Source organism: Echeneis naucrates, chromosome 5 (genome assembly GCF_900963305.1).
Source record: "Echeneis naucrates chromosome 5, fEcheNa1.1, whole genome shotgun sequence".
NCBI lineage: Eukaryota > Metazoa > Chordata > Actinopteri > Carangiformes > Echeneidae > Echeneis > Echeneis naucrates.
The window spans coordinates 18468514-18490106 of NC_042515.1; the positions used below are offsets into that span (position 1 = coordinate 18468514).

Genomic DNA, 21593 nt, shown 5'->3' on the forward strand with positions numbered 1-21593 from the left:
GGAAACCTCAGAGCATGTGAAAATATGCTATTAAAATCTGCTGATGGAAATATCTGTCCTTAATGTGCCGTTTCAGTTCATTTATGTAATGAAATAATGATGAACAATGAAATGGAAACAACATCAGACCAAAGACAGCCTTCATGATCATTGGTATCTGAGCCAGACAGGGCAAAAGAAAATATTTAATTTGCTGAAGGGAAAAATAAAGTTGAAAATGAGGAGAATTGTTTGTTTTATGTTTGTGGATAGTAATGAAGCTCAAATTAATTGCTTGATTTGAGGCGCTGGCTGATATAAGATACTTTATTAGATCTCATGAGAAGCTACATATTAGCACACAAGAGAGAAGATGAAAGCAGGAAATGTATTAAACCCCCAAATGATTGATCAAGCAGCAAATGCAGAAATGCACTGACGTAGCTGAAAGCATCAGCCTTTTCCAGGGTATATTGACATGTTCACTTGAAAATCTGGGGTGAAATGACAATTACAATGGCGCCATTAAACTGAAACTTAATCCCTGTCAGCCTATATTGACACCTCATGTAAGAGAAAGGCAGAGGTGGAATTATAACACTAAAGGCTGCAACGCACATTCACTGAAGGAGGCCTCAGATTTTACATATGAAGTACAGTTTACTGGACTATAGCGTGGTCACTAAACGGACTCAAACATTACTTGTGCAAAATAATTTTGAAAGAAACTTTATCACTGAGTCAGTCAATGATAGTTTAATCAATACACAACTTTATAAGGTAAAATTTAAACTAATTCAGAACTCAATGTATATTAGCTTTTCACGTAAACATTGAATAAAATCTTTCATTTGTATACATGACACATTCATGATTTGTTCACATTCATGATTTTACTTTTAGTTGTTAGTAAAATTTTGAAAAATACCTGAATGATTTTATTAGTTGTTTGTAATAAGTGACAAGAGTTAGTCATTTTCTATATAATTTAACTTCAATCTTCCTGATATACATTCAAATTTAATTAACCAACTTAGAAAAGTAAAATAACATATTACCTGATCTGAGCACGGCAGCATAGTGGTTAGCACTGTTGCCTCACAATAAGGAGGTTGCAGGTTTGGTTCCCAGCCTGGGACTTTTCTGTGCGGAGTTTACATGTTCTCCCCGTCCCTGCGTGGGTTTCCCTCCCACCAACCAAAGACATCATGTTTGGGTTAACCGGTGACTCTAAACTGTCTGTAGGTCTGAGTGTGATTGGTTGTTGGTCTCTGTGTGTTGGCCCTGTGATTGACTGGCGACCCGTCCAGGGTGACCCCGCCCTCACTCAGAGTGAGCCGGGATTAGCTCCAGAAACGGATAAGAGGCAGAAGATGAATGAATGAAAGAGTAACCTGATCTGGTTCAGTCTTGTACCTGTACATGGTCCTGAGATAAATATGTGGCTTTAGCTTCACCAGCACACACAAGTCAACCAGCTGTAGACATAGTGACAATATAAACTCTGGGAGTAAACATCACCCATAACTTTTCTGTAAATCACCATTCATAGTCTGTGCTGTCTTCATTCTTGTTCTCAGAAAAATAAAAAGGCTTATAAGTAAGTCTTTCGATCATGAACTCACTGTAAAGACTACAGAGTAGAATAACTTTCTAATTAGCATCTCTTTTTTTTTTTGACCGAGTCTTAAATTTCTAAGTGCTGTTATCAAAGATAAACTAAAAATAATCTTCTAAATGTTCCCTCCTGGCCTCTTTTTTCCAAATGATACTATCCACACCACTTGCATTGCAAATTTTCACCTGAAAAAGGTTTCTTCATCCCAAAAAAAATATAGCTCTCTCAAATTCAGCACTCATTAGTTGAAATTAAAGTGAGGACCCTTTTACACTACAAAGGTTGGATCCATTAAGATGTTAATCAAGGCAAAAGTGAAAATGGGAGCTCAAGAGAAAAATTGGGGATGGAAACACAGGGAAGGACTTCAAAGTGTGTGGAAAAATAATCATTCCCTCTGGTGGTGTAACAGGCCAATGTACGGAGATGTCAGCAGCCAATTTGCTGGTTACCGTCACAACACTTTCTCCCCATCGTACCCCTTCATTTTTTGGCGGTAAGTAGTAATTCTCAAAAGTGTGCTGCAACACCCTGGATGTGCATTTCCTCAATCTCCACCGGTGATGATGTGAGTTCTCTTCCCTGGTGTCTCCCAGTCAGGCCATAATTCCTCCACATCAAAGCCTCACCCCTGTGAGGACCACTTTTTGGAAAAACCTGCACTCCTCTGAGTGAATTCAATTTGCGGTGACGCTCTAATAAACCTAACGCACTACGTTTTGGCAGAGAGCAAGCCATCCGCAGGATCCTCGTCTGGTTTCCCACCTACATCTCGATCCCGCTCAGTTCCCCACTTTAACTAGGAAACTGTACAGAGTTTAGGACAGGCCTGAACGGCAGATGAATCTCATGCGGCTCATTAAATCCAATCTAGTAGATTAATGGAAGTTGATCGGGACAGCCAACCTGAAAATACACTTAAAAACAGCTCTCTAACAAGCAGCTGTAGTGCGCATGTGGCGCAGTTTATATCAGCAGCTTGGAAGTGGAGAGCGCTGCAGGAGGTTTAGTTGTGTATAAGTGTGTTCAGACAAAGTGTATGAAGCATTGGTCAACATGTCCTGTTCCTGTGCATGTGTGTGTACAGACCATATGGGGAACAAATTAGACACCACACAAATCATTGAAAGGTCTGGTGTGCTGAGCAGGAGTGACCTTGGATGCCTCTCCAGCTGTGGGATTTAAACAACACAGAGGAGCTGTCCATACCTGCCAGGACTCCAGCGCTCTTGTGTCATGGCAGGATGTTCTACATAGTGCTTTGAAAGCGACTAGAGTCACGTCTCCCCTCAGTTCTCTTTTTTTGAAAATTGACAAGTAAAATGCATTCACAGCAAAGCCCAAACAAGCGTCATTGAGCCATCCTTGTCTGCATGTGGTCAACAACAAAGTATAGTAAATGATTTCTTCCGGGGACATAAAGACAAGTTCTTGTGAAAGAGAGGCTATCAACTACAGACTGTGCACATCCCACACATATTACATCATATTATTACCACCTCCACAGCACCACAACTTTGCTTCAACCTTTTTCCATTATCGAGCCAAAAAACTGTCTCCTGAAAGGTATAAACTGATGCTGTCGCAAATGGAACCTATTTCAGGGCAAAATTGCAGCAGAATGGGATGACTCACGCAGCAAACACCATCAGAAATATCACTGAGAACAGTTAAGGACAGGCTGCCGTGACGCAAGGAAAGGAAAAAGAGACAACAGCAGCTGTGGAGTGGGTGTAAAAATACAGTGGCTGCAGAGATTCCATTTTTAGGCCTGACGACAAACGTCTCAATAAGATTATTGACCTCAATCTTAATAAAAGTTAAGTTCCCTTGATTGAACTTGGCAAAAAGAAAATTTAGATAAGTGGCTCTCATTATACCTTATTCAACCATGGACCTGGCTGATCATGAAACATTTTGAAAGTGATCTTTGAAAATATTACAGTGAATCATTCTTATTCATAAGTTAAATTTGTACAAGGTACTGTAGAAACAGAAAAATAAAGATCATATCAGCGTTTAGTGACCATCTTTTCAGAACTGTGTGTGGGCCAGACCATCTGTAGCTGGACTTCCTGTTCTTCTGGTCTCTGAAGATAGTTTTCTGTCTTTGTGTCTCTGTCTTCATGGCTGGCAACATTGCAGGAGAAGACCTAAAATGTTGCACTGTTTTCAACCTGACTGAGATCCACTGAAATTCAACCCTAAGCATGTGACTGACCATCTTCCTACACAAACCACTTTGTGCTCTCTATGGAAGCACGTCTTAGCACTGCCCCCCCTGCTTCACAAAGGTCATTCCACTCAGTAAAGATCAACAAACTAGCTTCCAGGGAGGGCTGATGATGGTCGGTCACACACACACACACACACACTGAAATAATAAAATATTTAGCTGCAAGGCTACAACTGCATCAATCTCATGTAATGTTGACAACCTGTAGTGTTAAACTATGAACTATGAGGACAAATGCAGACCAAAAAAAAAGGAGGATTTCTTATGTTTCTTACTTTATCATAACTTATCTCACCCGGTAGAGCACATACCATACCAATTATAATAGCGTCACAACAAAAACACCAACTGAATCAGGATTTCCCTTTAAATGGACACAATTTCCCCAAAAATGTACAGACACTTAACATAACTTTCACACTGGAAAAAGACAGAACGATAGGAGGGTGCACATCATGTTCAACCTTAAAAAACATTCTGTATCATTTCTGTGTGGAATGGAAGTGTTATGAGGTTCATTCAACATGTTTTTTTCCATGAAATAAACAGGTGAAACCTAGAAGTGTGAGTACATTTTCAATTGTCCAACATTTCTACATGCTGGTTTTTCAGATTTTCAGCTTCCTAAGTTACAATGGTTTAGACACTAGACCTGACTCCATGAATGAGAGTATTCTGAAATACGATCATGACGGATGCCCACTTAGCAAGTGGAGCCCAAAACTAGCACCCCCTCTGCCAGGCTAACCTCTGGACTAAAATAAGTCCCACATGTGCACTTTTGGCAGGAGCACGACCTGATTAACCCTCTACAAGGCCGACACTGGGCCCTGCTAATGACAACCTCCACCCTCCCTCGTCTGGTCCATGATGGCTGACTGACAGTCATGGTCTGCACACACAAACACACGCAAAGAGAGACAGACAGGCCTGTGGAGGTTGATTGTGGGTGCCAATAAGGAGGAGGTCAAACAACAGATGGCAGCCAGAGGACTAATACAACTCACAGTCAACTCTGAGTTAAACATCAGAGAGAAATGCAAAGTTGTACAATGTTGCACAATGAATGCTTTGTTACCAAAGTTGACATGACTTTTATTAGACTTTCTAATATTGCTTTGTTTCATCAAACCACGCAAATACGATTAACTCTTATTCATTATTATAGTACCCCTACCTGCAATAGCTTGGATAGAGAAATTTTACATTTTATATATATTTATTAGACAAACCATCTACTAAAAAAACTCTTATTTCATGTCCTGCTCAATGTCTCAGCTATTATGCAACATTTAAGGGTTTTTAACAAATAAGATGTACACTGTAGAAATAAGACAATAACACAATTCAAAGCCAGAGACAGTAAAAACATCATTAAGAAATAGCTGACTAACATAGCAAGATAAGCACAGGGTCAGGCGCGCCTTACAATATCAGTGATGCTCAACATGAGCGCGTGTGGGCATTGATGATTCTTCTTTGTTGTGCAACACTGACTATAAACTTTTTAGGCCAATCATGCTCACGTCCCGGCAGCCCTGCCAAATCCACCAAGTGCTCCGTGGATGCTTCGCAGCTGGCAGCCAGCATCAACACAGTCGCTTTGAGTTTGATGCCAATCAACATCACAATTCTGTCCCTTCAATAGTGAATTTCCAGTCCAGTGCAGACAGATCTCTCAGGATTAAATGTTCATAAGTGCAGGCATATGCAAGGGCAAGGCCTGCTCCCCATTTAGTCACTTAGAGATTCTATCACTTTTATCTCATTATAACCTACAGGAGCCCACAGGCGTCCCACATCATCAGGCAGGCAGGCACTGAGGCAACAACAAATGTGTGTGTGTGTGTGTGTGATTTAGCAGCAGCGTATTGCTGTCCATTGTGTTTGGGAAGCAGACCCTTCCACTCTTCCTTCTGTTGTCCCACATCATTAATCAGACTGGCCAGAAGATACTCTCAATGCTAATAATATGCACCGCCAGCACTGACACCAACACAATGAGAAGAATGACTTTGCCCAACTCACTTGACAACCTAGAATAAGACTATGGTTAGACACAAATATCCAAATAACATGAAGATTCACAACTGTTATTTGTAGGCAAACAATGCATTTTGCCTTTCATAGTTTTTTACATTCCTTGTTATGTTGATTGCAAGGAAACACAGTTTTTTTTTTCAAAATTTTCTTTAGGTGAAAAATCTGGCAAAAAAGAAGAAAACAACAAAAAAAAAAAAAACTGTGTTGTTTTCCATGCAGTATATGGCGTTTTGTCTATGATTGTTAGTTTATAATAGACATAAATATTTGAAAATAGCTCACAAATCTATAGCTTAACTTTCAAAAATTATGGAAAAAAATTCCCTAAAAAGCTGGGCGATGTAGTTCTCCCCAAAATGATGATGAAATAGGGCATTTACTGTGGACTGCTTTCTAATGTGCATTTCATGCAGAGTGAGTTAGCTGAAATAATAAATACCACTAATGAGCGTAAATAAAGTAACTTATTTCAGAAAAGAAAGAGAACTGTTCTTTCTCCTAAAATCATAAAATCACTGATTAACATGTTAAATCTTCTTGTATCAAGTCTCTGTTGATCAAGCCAGAGCAACAATGTGGCAAACACTAGAGCATACAAATCAAGGCTTGCACACACACAGAGAAGCAATTATCCACAAATAAGTGATTTAGACACAAGGATTTAGACACAGACATAGGTTTCGATCAAACATTTTCCTTGTGCTTGAGATTGATCACTCAGAGTCCTGGAGCACAGCTTGTCTGAGTTACAGCATCGATACAGCTATGATTCAAACCACTTGTCTAACGTACCTGACCACATATTCACTGAGACCCACACAGACAGCACCTTGGAGAGGTGGAATATCATGAAGACAATCAAAGGGAAAGAAATGTACTAAAGCAGCGAGTAAGGCTCTCAGTGGTAGATGTGCATTAAGAACACAAACACACAGAGGGAGGGGGATGGCACGTGGCTGGGTGAGGACGACGATTTTTATTTCCTGGCTTGGTAACTGATGGTCAAAACGAAAACAAAATAAGATCAGAGCGCCATGTCAAGATAAACAAAAGGCCATTTAAAGAGCACACACCCATTTGGAGTCCCACTGCGACGTGTCCCAACCTGCAGTGGAACTAGAACATGAGATTTAGGTTGAACGCCACCCGACAATGACAAAGAAACTGAAGCACGCGCTCTAGCTCAAGTGTCAAGCTGCTGAATATTACAGCTTCTGCAGAAGCTATTCTTCATATGATGCTGGACACAGGCAGGCGGCACACACACACACACACACAAGTGTAGATGATTTTACATGGACTACACCTGCCTCAGGAAATTCCTTGGTTAAACAAAGAGCCTCCAGCATTTAGCACCTGCTGTCTCTCTCACACACACACACTCAAGCACAGATATACCTGTCACCTCCCACATGTTATTCAAACACGTTCTGCTTCCCATCTGTGCAGGGACGCTAATATCAATTTGGAAAGCAGAAACAGGCAGGGAGCGAGGCACGTGAACACACACGCACACACACACTCACTATGTCAACAATTTTTATATGGAAATAGCAAGACTTTTTACTCGAATCTGTCAATCAGAGGCCCAGTCTAAACCTGACTGGCTGGAAACCAGATCAGGAAATTAGAGGGGCGTCATTACATAGAGCCATGACAGATGCAGATCAAACGTTCGCTTATAAAGAGCTATGAAGATGAAAACAGGCCTTAAAACACATTAGAAGATAAACAAACAAAGCCCAGAGTCTCATAAGCTAACCAGATGGGAGTTAGAATGTGCCATAAAAAATATACAGGCCTGAGCTCAGGCAGTGTGATCTCTGTGTTCCCACATGACAAGAGACAGTACTTTCCATACACTGCGGGTTATCCAATCTGTCTTCCTCCTGTTTCATCACCAGAGCTGCAGGCAAACAATTTACATTTCACTTCGAATGGGCTCGCACAGCGTTCATTATATGTCAATTAGTTCCTGCTCCGCAAGGACATTAAAGCATCTGTAATGAGGAAGAAGAGGTTTGGCTTTAACAGATAAATAAATAAACACATAGATAAGTAAAGAGCAGACGAGAATGGCCTCATCAGAATCAAACGAGAAACAAATTACAGCCCAAGACCACTTATAAATACTGTAGTCTTTGATCTTTGCACTAAATGAGCGATATGGTCTGTGGGGGAAATGATGTGTGTGTTGTGTGTCTGTCTGTGTGTGCTCCAGGGTACATTATTTTACAGAGGGGGTTAAACTGAGGCGAAGCTCCACACACTGTTAAGGAATGCAGAAATACACAGCACAGATCACCAGTTACTCCTGACTAAGCAAGTCCAGTCAGCTTTACTGGCCTAAACTGCTGACTCTGTTAGAGCAGATGTGGACTGATGATGCCCCCCCCCCAAAACACCTAAATCTGTGTGCATTGTGTAGATGTGCCGAAAAACACAAACAATGTCTTCAAAGTAGATGTGGGTTGTCTTTTTTTTGTTTTGTTTTGTTTATGAATTTATTGTCCTGCTATTGTTGGAAATATGACAACCTGTGTATGTTGTGTGTGGCTGGTGGAGGATGTCAGTAGGACATCACGCCTGTCCATCTGTGGCGTGAGAAAACCCCAGGGCAGAGGATTAGATGGGAGAAAGAGGGATTTGCTGGTTAAAAGCTGACCTCTGACATCCATACAATAGCCTTTTGATTCAACAGATCAGCTCACTCTGTTTTCTGCCTATGGACTTTGCGGTCACACACTGTCATCCTTGGGACGTGGCACCCACTGTCATGGCTGGACAGGATAACATTGGCTTATTTGGGGATTTGCTATGTCACAGAAGACCAAAGAGACAGTTGTCACCCTGATGGCATTAAAACAGCTTCTGAGAATTATGTGTGGCATAGTTACACTGTTCATGAGAATGACTTTATGATACACTGTGGAAAGTTAAAGGTGAGGTTCATTCTGATTACATTTCCAGGCACACATTTGGATTTTTTTAAAATCCTGACCTACTGGGCCATACAGTATATGTTCCCGGTGTCAGGTATCATAATCATAGTCAAAGCTATATCGACCTCTTTCAACATTAATTTCAACAATTGTTTTGGCGTGTCTGCTCGCTCCGACTACAAGCGTATCAGGTTGAGAAATAAATCACAGAGGGGGTTTACAATGAAAGGCTACCTTGCTAGTGAGTAACTCTGTTCTCTGGTTTCACAAGATTTTCAAACTTTACAAATGAAGGGCATACCTCCACAGCTCAAGCTGTCTTAAGAGCCAAGGTGCTCAGTGAGGAATAACTCAGGGACATTTCTTTACATATGTATCAAAGTGCTGCACCCCACCCCAAGTCTGGTTTTGATTCTTTTGGTGCATATGTCTGGTTTATGTTTCACAGGGGCAAGTTAATCAAATGTCTCTGGCAAAAATGAAAACTATTTGGTATCTAGCAAAGAACTAGAACCTGTGGATTAGAGAATGTGTTTGAGTAAAGGCAAAAATTTGTTAAACTAGAAACAAACAAACTCTGTATGGGACTAATAACTTAGATATTCTTATTGTTTCTGTATCACACACAGGTGATGGAATGTGTCTCAAATTAACACTGTGAATCCTTTGGGCTAAAACAACTAAATGCTGTAACTTTTATGACACTTTCCACAACTGTCACATCATGGAATTAAAATATTTTAGTGAACCAAGGCCAATAACAACCACAGACACATTGCAATCCAAATTCTCTTTGGGTATCTGCTCTACCAGCCTCGATATTAACTTATCTATAACACAGACTCCAAGGAGAGGAAAATAGATACTGTCGATAGTCCAACATCACATGAGCCAAAAAAATAATAATAATAATAATCTACCTCTTTGTTTCTCAGTTTTCTCTTTCTCCCCAACACATTCACTCTGCCTATCCTCATTTTGTCTGCTGCTGCTGTCACACTGATAATGCAGTGCTTCACTGTCTGTTGTCAAGGCAGCAGCAAACTTAAAGCACTCTCATTGCCTTGGCAACCAGTCAACCTGCACAAAATAAACTTGCCCTGATGAGTGATAAAGTAAGATGGAGAAGATGGTGAAAGAGAGCGCGAGGACAACATTACAGAGTTCTAATTAGTGAAGCTGCAGCGGCAGAGACAGACGCTGTTTTGTGAAATAAGGGTGATGATAGCTTACATCTGATTGCTGAGGTAACTGTCATTAGAGGCTCCTATTTCCATCCATCTTAATCCAAATGACTCAGTGTCTGTGCCTGTGAACAGGGCCCACGCTGTGTCTTTGCAGCACGCAGGCCATGACAGTATTTGTCAAGGTACTTCACATGCTCGTGTCTGAACTGGCTACGGCGTGCACCAATGATTAAACATGTGCTGTGAATAAATGCAGAGATTTCAAAATTATTTTAATAAATAGGATGTGCAGAGAACAAAGATGTATCCAAGCTAACAGCTTCTGTAATATCAGAAGCCTCGAATATGTTGTCTGATGGGATAATGGAGAATGCAGTGTATGTTAGAAGATGTGTTTGATGTAGCTTAGAAACTGTAGTAGAAACAGAGAGCACAGACTAGTTCAGATTGGTTAATATTTAGCTATTGCTGATGAATTGCAGTGTTAATTTTCTCTGACTTTTACTCAACTACAATTTGAGCCTGTAAGATCAGCCAGTTATATGAATATTCAATCCCTGCTATAGAAGTCAGCAACAACAGAGGTGTTTCAAGGGCCAGCCTCAACTGGCCATTTGAGCAGATTTTTGCCACTTCAGCTGTGACGAACCAGAGGTGACCACTTACAGTATAAGATGTGCACTCCTCTGTCCTTAGTGCACATCTTGGTCTTGAGTTGTTTACGGCAGGGGGGAGAAAAAAAAAACTCAAATAAAAATATACATCAAATATGTGGTAAATATGAACAAATATCATGAATATCAATATCTGTGTAAAAACTACAGTCCAGGATTGGTTCTGCTATGGTAGAGGCCCTAGGGAAGAAGAACAATGTCACACTAACAGCATCAACACCACAACACAGCCCCAATAAGCGTCCCGTTTGGTACATGTGTGTTCTGACCTAAGGCCTCGGTGTCTCCTTGTGTTACTTGGGGCTCTGTCAGAGGAAGCTGGCCATGCTCCACAGCCTTTTTTCATCTCCTACCTCCCCAATCCCTTCACTGGGAGCCAGTCATGCTCTCCCGTCCATGACACAGCCTCTCTGCTGTTGATGCTAACATGCACACTTGACTCATGCAGAACTGTGAGCAGAACCTAGACACCTCACCCACACCTCAGATAATGCCAAATCACACACTGACAGGCAGACGAGATGGAGAGTGACAGGAGGACTTTAAAATGGCCAAAGTGGTGGTGATGGTGGTGATATTTTGTTTTAGACCAAAAAACTTAAAATTGTTTAAAAAAAAAAAAAAAAAATTTACCTGACAAACAAAATTCAATATACATGCTTACCATTTTGTTTTCCAAAACATTTGTTGTTTCAAAATGTGACATCAATACTGCAAATAAGCCTTTTGTGTTCTCCTCATTGATGTTTGATGCAGTGGCTGTTTGGACTCTTCCATAAATATTCAATGGCAGCAGTCAATTGTCCCCGGTCAATATGCTACTTATGCCATTCAATAATCAGCAGGTCGGTTGAGTCAATAACCCAATCAAATAATTTAACACTGCAGAGTCATCAAGCTCCTCTTTTGCAGTTTGGTCAAATGAGGCTTTGGGCTCCATTGGGATTTTGAGTCTGGAATGAAAATAGGGCAGATCATTAAAGTAATGTGAAAGTCGAGGAGGGACTGTCAGCTTCTCCCTAACTTACGAGGTTAACCTAATATTTGAGATGATGACACATACAGCAGGCCTCCTGGAGCTCTCATTGAGCTGTTGTTCATAGCCATGGTTTGCTTTTGTTTTCTTTAAAAAATAAATAAATAAATAAATAAATCTGATTGTCCAGTGAATGCGTGACAGCAGGAGACATGGATGACAAGCTCAGGTGAATCAATGCCACTTTGCTGCTGTGAGATGCTGACCTCTGCTGGCTAACCTAGAGACACAAAAAACAAAGAATAGGACACCTTTTCCCCAGAAACTTACACCGCTGAGAAACACACAATGTCCAGTGGGGACTACATGTTCAAACTGGGCTGTTGTTACTGTTCTGATCAAAGATTTTCCCCTCCACACACAATCACATGCAGACGGGCACACCCTGGATTGGAACAGGTGGCTGGACAGAGAAGCCGAGGGGGTAAAAAAAATAAGAGGAGAGAATCAAAGAGATCTTTGAAGTGGTGCACTGCTTAAAACCTGAATGCACACAGTTAGATGAGGAGATGCTTGGATGAATGGAGGAGGGGGGTGCTGAGGTGGGCACAGGGATACAGAGCGTGTGGTAGAATGAGAATGAAGGAGTTTAGACTTTTGATAAAACAAAGAACATTCAAGCGGCCTTCAGTTGAAGACTGCAGACACTGTGACTAGCAGTTTGTTTTTGTTGCTCACCCAACAGAATGCGAAAGAGAATGAAGGTGAGCAGTTGTGTGTGTTTGAAGAAAAAAAAAAAAAAAAAAACTGTACAAAGTTGGTTCACAGAATTAAAAAAAAAAAAACAGGTGGTGCAGTGATCATGTGTTAATCCTGATTCCAACATATATCTTATGGAAAAGAATGAATAAACTGGAGTGTAAAATGAATCAGAGATATGCTTTTGTTTAAAGCACAGTTTGCAAAATTAATTTTTGACTTACAGGGCAATGATGGCGACTGGCTCACTTCAGAAGCTTCACATCCAGAGCCAAAGTTCATGGGATAATCAAAGAGGAGATGTGGGTTAGGATGACATGAATTAACTCTCTAACTAGAGTGGCCGTGTTGAAATTGTAGGCCTGAGCACTGTAAGTGCTAACTTGCTTGGGCGTATGACAGCACTGGGCCTGCCTCCCTTTATTTTCAATGACAGTTCAAAGGCAGCTTATCACGCTAAGCCTTCATTAAAGCATGGATCAGTACCAGGGCAAAAAATCAGGGTGAATTAGCATCGCTAAGGCATTAGTCAAGGAGAATTACAGAGGTTTGTTAATGTGAACTCAAACTCAAACTACAAGCAGCACAAAGCTACAAGCATTCTGTGTTCACAAGGATAGCTGAGCATGCCGTGCAAAACGTGGTGTTCGAATTCAGAGAGATCGCTTTTATATTTAATTTCATTTACGTTGCACAGTGCTTTGATGCAGCTCAGTCAGCAGAGCTTTTTCCCCTCTCTCTCTCATTCCTGCCGTCACTAATACCTCTCATCCATGCTAAATGGCCGACACGCACACACAAAACATGACATTAAATTGTTACATTGACCCGCATAAATACTTTATTTTTTCAGTTTAAATGTTTTAAAATCAGTGAAACACCTTGGACAAATTTCATTGACCAACAATAAATCCTAACCCTCAAATTCAGTGTTGAGTTTATCCTCGAGAAAGATTAAAGACAACACTTCCAATCACACAACACACATTCTACCATGAGGAACAAAAAGGACTTTTCTGATGTCTATCACTCTTAATCCAAATGCATGAGCACCTGTCAGTGATGACCTTGATAAGAGACTCAGAGAAAAAGCTAAAGATGTGGATCAGAGTAAAGCTACTGGCTTTATTACAGAAGCTGCCAGAGAACACAACACAGACTTAGGGGGCCGCACTATACAATAAAAATCTCTGCTAAGTATATACAGGGTTCTGTTAGTTCATGCACTTTGTGCAAATAAATGGGATATTTTTTACCATTAAGTTGTATGGTGGATTATTTTTTATCAGTTGGGTGGCTCATATCTTGTGCTTAGTGTGGATTTTTCTATTTGTCACCACAGAGATGAAAAAGGGGCGGGTCCTTATGAATTTAAACACACAGTAGGTATTTTTTTTATTTACACTTTTCCTTTCTTCGTATTTTACTCGATAGTGATAATTGTGTTTCTGTTGACCTGGGGAACAGCTGATATTGTACACATGCCAGAGTTGGACATGTTTGCCCCCTGCTGGCTTCAGCTCCTTTAAACAACTTGCGTGGGGTACAATATTTTCTCAATTTGATAAACCAAGATTACATTTGATCTATTAGAGCTTTTAATTTTATTCAACAAGATGCTGGGAGAAGAGCTTATTCAAAATCTCTCTGGGGTAGAAAGTCAGTTTTGGAAAATGGAGTGGGCTTGTAATGATAAAAGAAGAAAGCTTCTTGTGAAAACAGTTCACTGGACAACCAAGTCTCCTTTCTTCAAAACAGACAAATATCCAAACACGGGATAACATGTGGAGATGGACAGTGGAGATGCTAGTGGAGAGAGAACAGGCAAACAAAACAATAACTCTTAGACACCAAATGGCACCAGTAATTATACTGCTGTTTCAAAGGTGAGATTTAAATAGATTAAATAAATTTGCATTATGTTACCGTGTGGAGTGTGTTGGCTGTCAATCATGTCATGCAACACTGCTGATATGCAAGTTGCAAAAGCACTTTGAGGCATTGGCCTCTAAAGCAACCCAACTCCACATTGGATCTCCTGTTACACATCCAGAACCCACCTGGCGGATGAGATGACACCATCCTCTGTTGTGCGTCCTGTGCCACTTCTTACACATCTATCTTTCTTTTACAGATGAAGCTGACACCATGACTCTGACGCAATGCAAACAGTCTTTTAAGCACAGGCAAAGATATTAGGACACACAAACAGAAGTGCAGCTACGCACATGCACACACTCTTTGTCTCTGGCAACAGCATCTGCATCATACAAACATAATTACAAGCTGCATCCACACCAGATGAGAGGGATCATTTCCTCTCTCCGGATAGGGAGTACAAATACACAGCCAACTAATAAAACATCCAGCACAATGCAGCTCTATCGCATCAAATGAAAGAGTAGAGACCAACAATATTCTGCCCGAAAGAGCAATAAATTGAGTCGTTATCAACGCATGAGCATAATAAAGCAATATCTAGGAATCGCAGTGTGTCTCTTGCTAAAAACACTGAAAAAATAATGGTGTTTCAAAATTACATATTGGGCATGACACGTCTAACTTGTGTGCTTGCTTTCCAAAAATGCACTTTTACCTGATCTCATTATTACAACACCCCACATGGGGGGAGGGCATGAAGAGTACTATAGGAATGCAGCCATGATCTTTTCTGTATCTGTAAGCACTGAGTATGTTTTTTTCCCTCACATCAGTCTCCCTCTTCAATTTCGATGCAGGGATTTCATTAGAATTCAGTAGCTAACTGAGAGGCCCCTCGGGATCTCAGCCGGCCTCATTGTGCAGCCCATCTCTACTACTGTGACCTCCATGCGTAATACTCACAGCGTCCGAGTCATTACATCCAAATCAAACACTGTGTTTTCCTGTGTATTTATCCTTTCGTGCTTTGTAACACGAGGTGATTTGGAGGAAAAACTGCATAACAGGGAGAAGGAGAAGAGAGAAGGTGGGAGGAAAACCACTGCAGAGAGTAAAACGAGAGCGATGGGAAAGGGCAGGTTTTACCCAGTGCTGTCTGAGAACTAGAAGGTCAAACTATGATTTATTTCAGGTCTTCACAGCTCACTTGCTTAGCATTATGTGTGAACATCACTCATATATCACATTGGACCTGAGGCCCTGTCAAAATATAACCCTTTCAAAACACATTTCATTAAAAATGACAAAGAAAAACCACACCGTTTACACAATAAAAGCCCAATTTAGGATGTAAGTTGCCTACTGACCCATGGAAGTGTCACCACAGCTGCTTTCTGCATGAAAACAAGCCGGGGGAGGGGAGGAAGAACAGATAGTGTTTTCATCCTCTCACCCTCGGACACTGTCAAGTGAGCAGGCTTACCATCACCATGCCAATACCTAGACACAGCTTTAGTGATAAATCTGCCTAAGCCTCTTTTGTGTTGCACTGACCACCAATGGCTTCTTCTCCCCACCCCACCTGGAATCTTCTTCTTCCCTGCCAAAATAGCCAGCGCCTATTCATATGCCCGGTCGCCCTGACAGTTTTATTTGCCAGGCCATCTTGTTAACACAGTGAATAGCAGGGGCTTGCCTGTGTTATGCAGATCCAACTGGGTTACCGAGGGGACAGACGTCAGCAAGCCATTCAAGGCGGCGTTAAAACTCAATCCAGTTCCCTCTTCCTCCACTGCGAGCAATCATACTCCTTTCTTTCCCCGCCATCTTACCCCATCATCACTGCGTTTAGCCTGCTAAAGTTTCATCTAAGTCCCTGTTGAAGACAATTACTGGCTTTGTCCAGATCCAGCAAAGCCCGAGCTAAACCTGCTGCATTAAATAAAGTTTTATGTTGCACTCTTGGCCAAAGAAAATTAAGAAATAATAAAAGCCAACGCCTCATGGCATAAATTCTCCCTTCTGGACTGATTCATGGTTGAACAGAGCTAACCCCCACATAACAGGTCAAGTGTGAGCTTTAAAGTGCAGTTCTAAAACACACACATGTATCACAAAGAAGGCGGTCATGTGAACAGGATCAGATAACACATTTACACTCAGGGCACATGCTAATAAGCCTGGTAATGAGTCTCATTAGCACAAAGAAAATCAATCAAGCCAAAGGCAAGCATTAATAATTCAGAAAGACCGTGGTGTGCAAGGAGACTCTACTCCTTTACCTAACCTGCCCACAGCAGTCAACTCGTCTTACTGGGTTACACACAAGCAGCCAGGTAACAAGACTCTTCTTTTTTGGTCACAGAGGCAACAGGGTGAGGAGAGCAAGCAATATTCTTCACATTTATATCATAAGAAGCAGTGTTGTGCATTCATGCGCTCAATGTTTAGCTCCAGACGGTGGCACCAAAAAGCTGTCTGCAAACCGCCAAAGGACATCAGACATTATGTTTTACAGCAACACCAGGCGCGTCCAACTTTTTTTCCCCCCTTTTTACTCCATAAACTAAGTCAATTGAAACCAGATCAATATAATGAACTATAAATTTGCGTGTGTTCAATCTGTATGACCTGAATTCACTCGCACTAACAACACTGTTCACAAAGAAAACCATCGAGTGACATATTTGGAAACTTTAGCAACTTTTCATATAAGAGGTTGCATTTTCTTTCCAGACAGACCTCTCTATACCAAACACATAGTTTTTGACATGAATAAGCTTTGCACATCGTCTTTGATCGTTTTACAAGTGAGTAAAGCTAAAATTCCAACTCAGCCTTTGTCTTTCACGAATGTGCACATTGGCTGTCAGGCTCAGATTTTTAGCAGTGCAGATCAGCAGCTTGTACACGGCTGTTGGTTAACATTTGGTCTAAATGGGTCACGTTCAGGTCACAATTTCACACTCGCTCACCTGGAAACGTGCAAATGAAAACAGCTCAACTGGGAATTTGTCTACACCATCTTAATACTGTGTATGTGAGGGCACAGAGTGGGAGAAACTCAAACAGATAAAGGGCTGAAACCGGCTCTAGACAGAATGCAAATACAACACAGACACAACATATGCTAGCTTTTGGCTTGGTGTCATTTCTGTAAAGTTTGCAGACACTGGCTTTGTCATCCACATTTGCCTCAAAAAACATTTACCCCAAATTCTTGAGGGTAATGTTTTGGTAGGCCTGGGTAATTTCAAATACTAGAGCACTAGACTGGCTCCTCTGTTCTGCTCAATGGGAAATGCTTCAACACACTCAGGCAACTCAGTATAAAAGACCAGCCTGAAACACCCCAAGGAGCTTAGCTTTGTGGAAACTCCTTATAGATGTATAATATGGAAGACGGGACACACACAGGTTAGTGTTGGACTGTGGAGAAGTGGACTATATGTTGTGTAGCTTAGCCCTACTGACTGTAAGTAGCAAGCAGTGACTTAGACAAACGACAGATCTACCAACCTGCATTAACTATATGTGACAGAAAAATATATGTTTTAGTTTCATTCATTTCTGCTTTCTTTTGTGTGAAGTGCTTGATATGCCCATATAATACATTTCAGAGAAAGGACAATAAAGCTTTGGTTGAATTGCAAAGAGCTCATGTCCACACTACGGCCATGATCTGTCGTAAGAGGATAGGAGTAGACACTGACGGCTTTTATGAGGTCACAAGTGAAAAAGGCCAAGAGTAAAAGTGTGCAGTCATCCTGTAGATAAACCCCAGCAGCAGTACTATGTTCACCATCTGGGCTTAGTATGTTAGGATGCTAACAGTCGGTATTGATTTAGCAACTCCTACGTTCAAATCTCTGTGCATCCAAAATCCCTTCTGCCTGGTTGAGTGATTAGAACAATGTCTATGTGTTAGCATCAGCAGACTAAATGTATTTGCACTGGCTAAAGCATACGTTCAGCATCTGGTTTGTGGAGACAATATGTAGGAAGCACTTGCACCTTCATCTCCTTATCGCTGACCTCAAGGTCACGTCGAGCCCACCACATTCCACAGCACTCAATACCATACCTTGTAAAAGTAGCAACGAAAACAAACAAAACTTTTATTTTGGCTGAGAAAGGAGCAGGAATTTATTTATGAAAGTGGCACGTTTTGCCGTCAGGAACAAAGACTGGATGGAACACTAAAACAGGCTCTTGCCACATCCGCAGCCAGGCTCCTTCACTTTGTGTCAACTGATGATGTTTTTTTCCACTTGGTTGGACAGGGAAAAGTTGACTTTTTATTGTGAGACTGCAAACACGGGTGATTAAAAGCTGCATTCCTGAGCCCATGGTTGCCCCTGCACTAGTTTACTTTACAGCAAAAGCGGCTGGATGGTCTTTACGGTACAGCCCTCCCCTTCTATTGTTGATCCCTGTTAGAATGGAAAACGTCTGATGAGTTCAATGGCTGCCATGTTAGCTTTGAATGCCCTGACTCCAGCCTGCTAGACTTTTCTTTAGCCAAAAGGGTTTCCCATATTTATAAGGGAAAACTGCTTTTAAGAGTAATTGCAGTGTACTGCAGAATGAAGTCACACCCTTACAGGTGCTGCAGGTACAAGTACAATTAATTAATTGCGTTGAACTGCTACATTTTCTTCTCACACTCTTTAGTTGAATGGTGGGTTTTAATGTTTTAGACCACTCACCCACAGCCAATCCTCTGTGGACCGAGTCAAGCAGCTTACTGCGCTGCACAAGTACAATGTTGCATTAGTGATCTGTACATAATCTGCTTTAGGAGTTTTGTTTCCACAAACTGAGCTTCAGCAGCCATTAGACAGTAAAGAGACAGTGATGTGGCTCACATTAAATTAATGCTAATAATTGTTGCTGAAAGCCCAAAAGTATGACCTGATACAAATAAACTGTAACAGTCTTCTGTGTTTTCCTTGTATGTGATGCCTCCACTGCATTCCTCAAACAGAGTTTTACGCATTAGTCACACTCTTTCACACACTAACACATACCACCTGTACTTCATGGCAGGAACACTTCTTTTTTTGTTTATCATAAACTATTTGTTTCCTGGCGTAAACCAATTTTACATCCTCCCACGTGCGGCAGAGAGAGACATGTAGAAGCCACAGGTGTGAATCCGCCCTGCTGTGTGAAAGCTCTCTACAGTAAAAACCATTATCTTCTATCACACTGAGGCAGAACAGTGGTTCCTTCACAGCAGCGTGCATGGCTGATTCCATTCAACTTACCATGCCTCTCAAAGGTTTCCCCCCGTGAACACTCCTCCATTTGTGTACCACAAGGCAGCGTGGTCATTTTGCCAATGTCCTAGTGCTTTAATCGGCTGGATACATGCTATGATTACAGGTCAGAAAATAATCAACAATGTGTTGACAGTGGCTGCTCTCCTATGGCATGGAACCACCTGTACATAAGAAGGGCATGAGTGGAATGCAATGCGAGTTTTTCTTGAGCGAACCGGTGACGTTACCTCCATTTATGAAGGGCAAAGCCGGGACACTGCTCTCCACAGGTGATGCAGGGCTGTCCTCTCTGTGGCTCATCCGCAGCGCTCAGCTGGACACACACACAAAGAAAAGGTGACAGGTCACAGCCTTTAGTTGCTTGTACACTAGTTTTGTTCAGTCAGACAGACACTGGCTGCAGGTGGTGCCTTTCTGCTGCCTGCAAACCTAAATAAAACAGCAACAACAACTCCAAGCAACACAACGCCATGTGCCACTTCAACAACTCATCTGCTCTTGGCTGTGAAGGCCACCGGCTGGAGCAGAGAAAACATGCCTGTGTGTCATCACCCTGGCTGTGTTTGCCAGCGAGGCATGTGGTGGTTGTTCAACACAGCAGATGTAACACGATGCTGCGAACAAACGGGAAAAACTTCGCAGCGCACTACACCTGCGTGTTGTTCGGAAACCACCACCGGGCGCACCAACAACTTTGTCTGGCCCACCTACCGATCTGGAGGAATTTCTCCTGGAGCCGCGGCCAAACATGACAGGCTGATCCCAGGACAGCAAAGACAGACACGGTCGATCGACTCAGAAAACAAATGGCGTGCAGAAGAGACAGGAGATCGGCGCACACATTAAAATGTAAATGAATAAATAAATCCCTCACGACTTCTCCAAACGCGCGCAGCCCTGGCCACAGTCCCATCCCATTAACCTCCTTCATTAGTGAATGGAGCTGCGTTTCCCGGATCGCAGCTCCACCCTGTTTCCTTCCAGCCAATGGAAGACCTGGAAAAAGACTTTAAAAAGGGGGAAACTGTAATTATGCTTGGGAGAAAGAGAAGGGTGGGGGTGGTGGTGGTGGTGGTGGTTCTGTGGTAAATGATGGTGTGGATGAATTGTGCCGTCCAGTCTGAGAACACCTGAAGGCAAACAACAGAGCCTGTAATCACTGTGGAAATAAATGTTTCAGGCTCCTCTCACACCGCCTCCTTATTACTTGAACGCCTTCAGTAATTTTCCACTGTGCAAATGCAACAAGTCTTCATGTTGTCAGATAGGTTCCTTTTGCAGTTGGAAAATATCACAAGATAGCAAAATGGTTAAACACTTCAGTCACGACACAGCTGAATGCAACCGTGACTCAAGGACAAGACAGTTATCTCTCTCTCTCTGTTACCACCCTCAGCTTCCAGACATCTTTATTCATAAACCTCCATCCATGCTTCACTACAAACGCGCCTGTGCGCTTTACTTCACTTTGGTCTGACATCTATGTTGACCCTCTCCACAAAGTGCGTCATGTTTATCACCAGAGAAAAGTGTGAGTGTGAGTGCTCTGACTCACAAGTACATTTTGCCATGATGTTTCATTCTATATCAGTATTACTGGAAGGACATTTTTATCAAGGCCTTCTTCTCTAGCTCCTCAGCCTCTCTAAAGTTCAGGTATTCAATGACATTGACTGATGTGCGCAATTGTGGAGAATGGCTGAGATTTCTCTTAATTTGATGCAGTCTTTTGTTTGTTTGTTTGTTTGTTTGTTTTTCTGTGCTGTTTTAAATGGAAGTGGCTCTACGCTCCATTTGTATGGACCATGATCCACACCTCCGAAATATTTGAATGCGACTAATTCAGAGAAACTAAAAGAGTTCAAACTGTGCTGGAAACACTATTACTAGGATTTCAGCTCACTCATCTTCATCCGCTTCATCCGTATCCGGGTCGCGGGGCTGCTGCAGCCAATCCCAGCTCACATCAGGCAAGGGGCGGAGTACACCCTGGACGGGTCACCAGTCCATAGC

The 21593-nt window shown here is 41.8% G+C and overlaps 1 protein-coding gene across 1 annotated transcript in view; it reads right to left on the reverse strand.

Moving 5' to 3' along the window:
- prickle2b (prickle homolog 2b) overlaps positions 1–20484 on the reverse strand; it is a 74823-nt gene extending 54339 nt beyond the window's left edge. Inside the window, exons 1-2 of the mRNA XM_029502977.1 lie at positions 20292–20484; positions 19808–19893 (exon numbers count right to left, since the gene is read on the reverse strand). Coding sequence (XP_029358837.1) covers positions 19808–19893; positions 20292–20330 — 125 coding nt within the window. The 5' untranslated portion in view covers positions 20331–20484. The remainder of the gene's footprint in view (positions 1–19807; positions 19894–20291) is intronic.
- Between the last annotated feature and the right edge of the window lie 1109 nt (positions 20485–21593).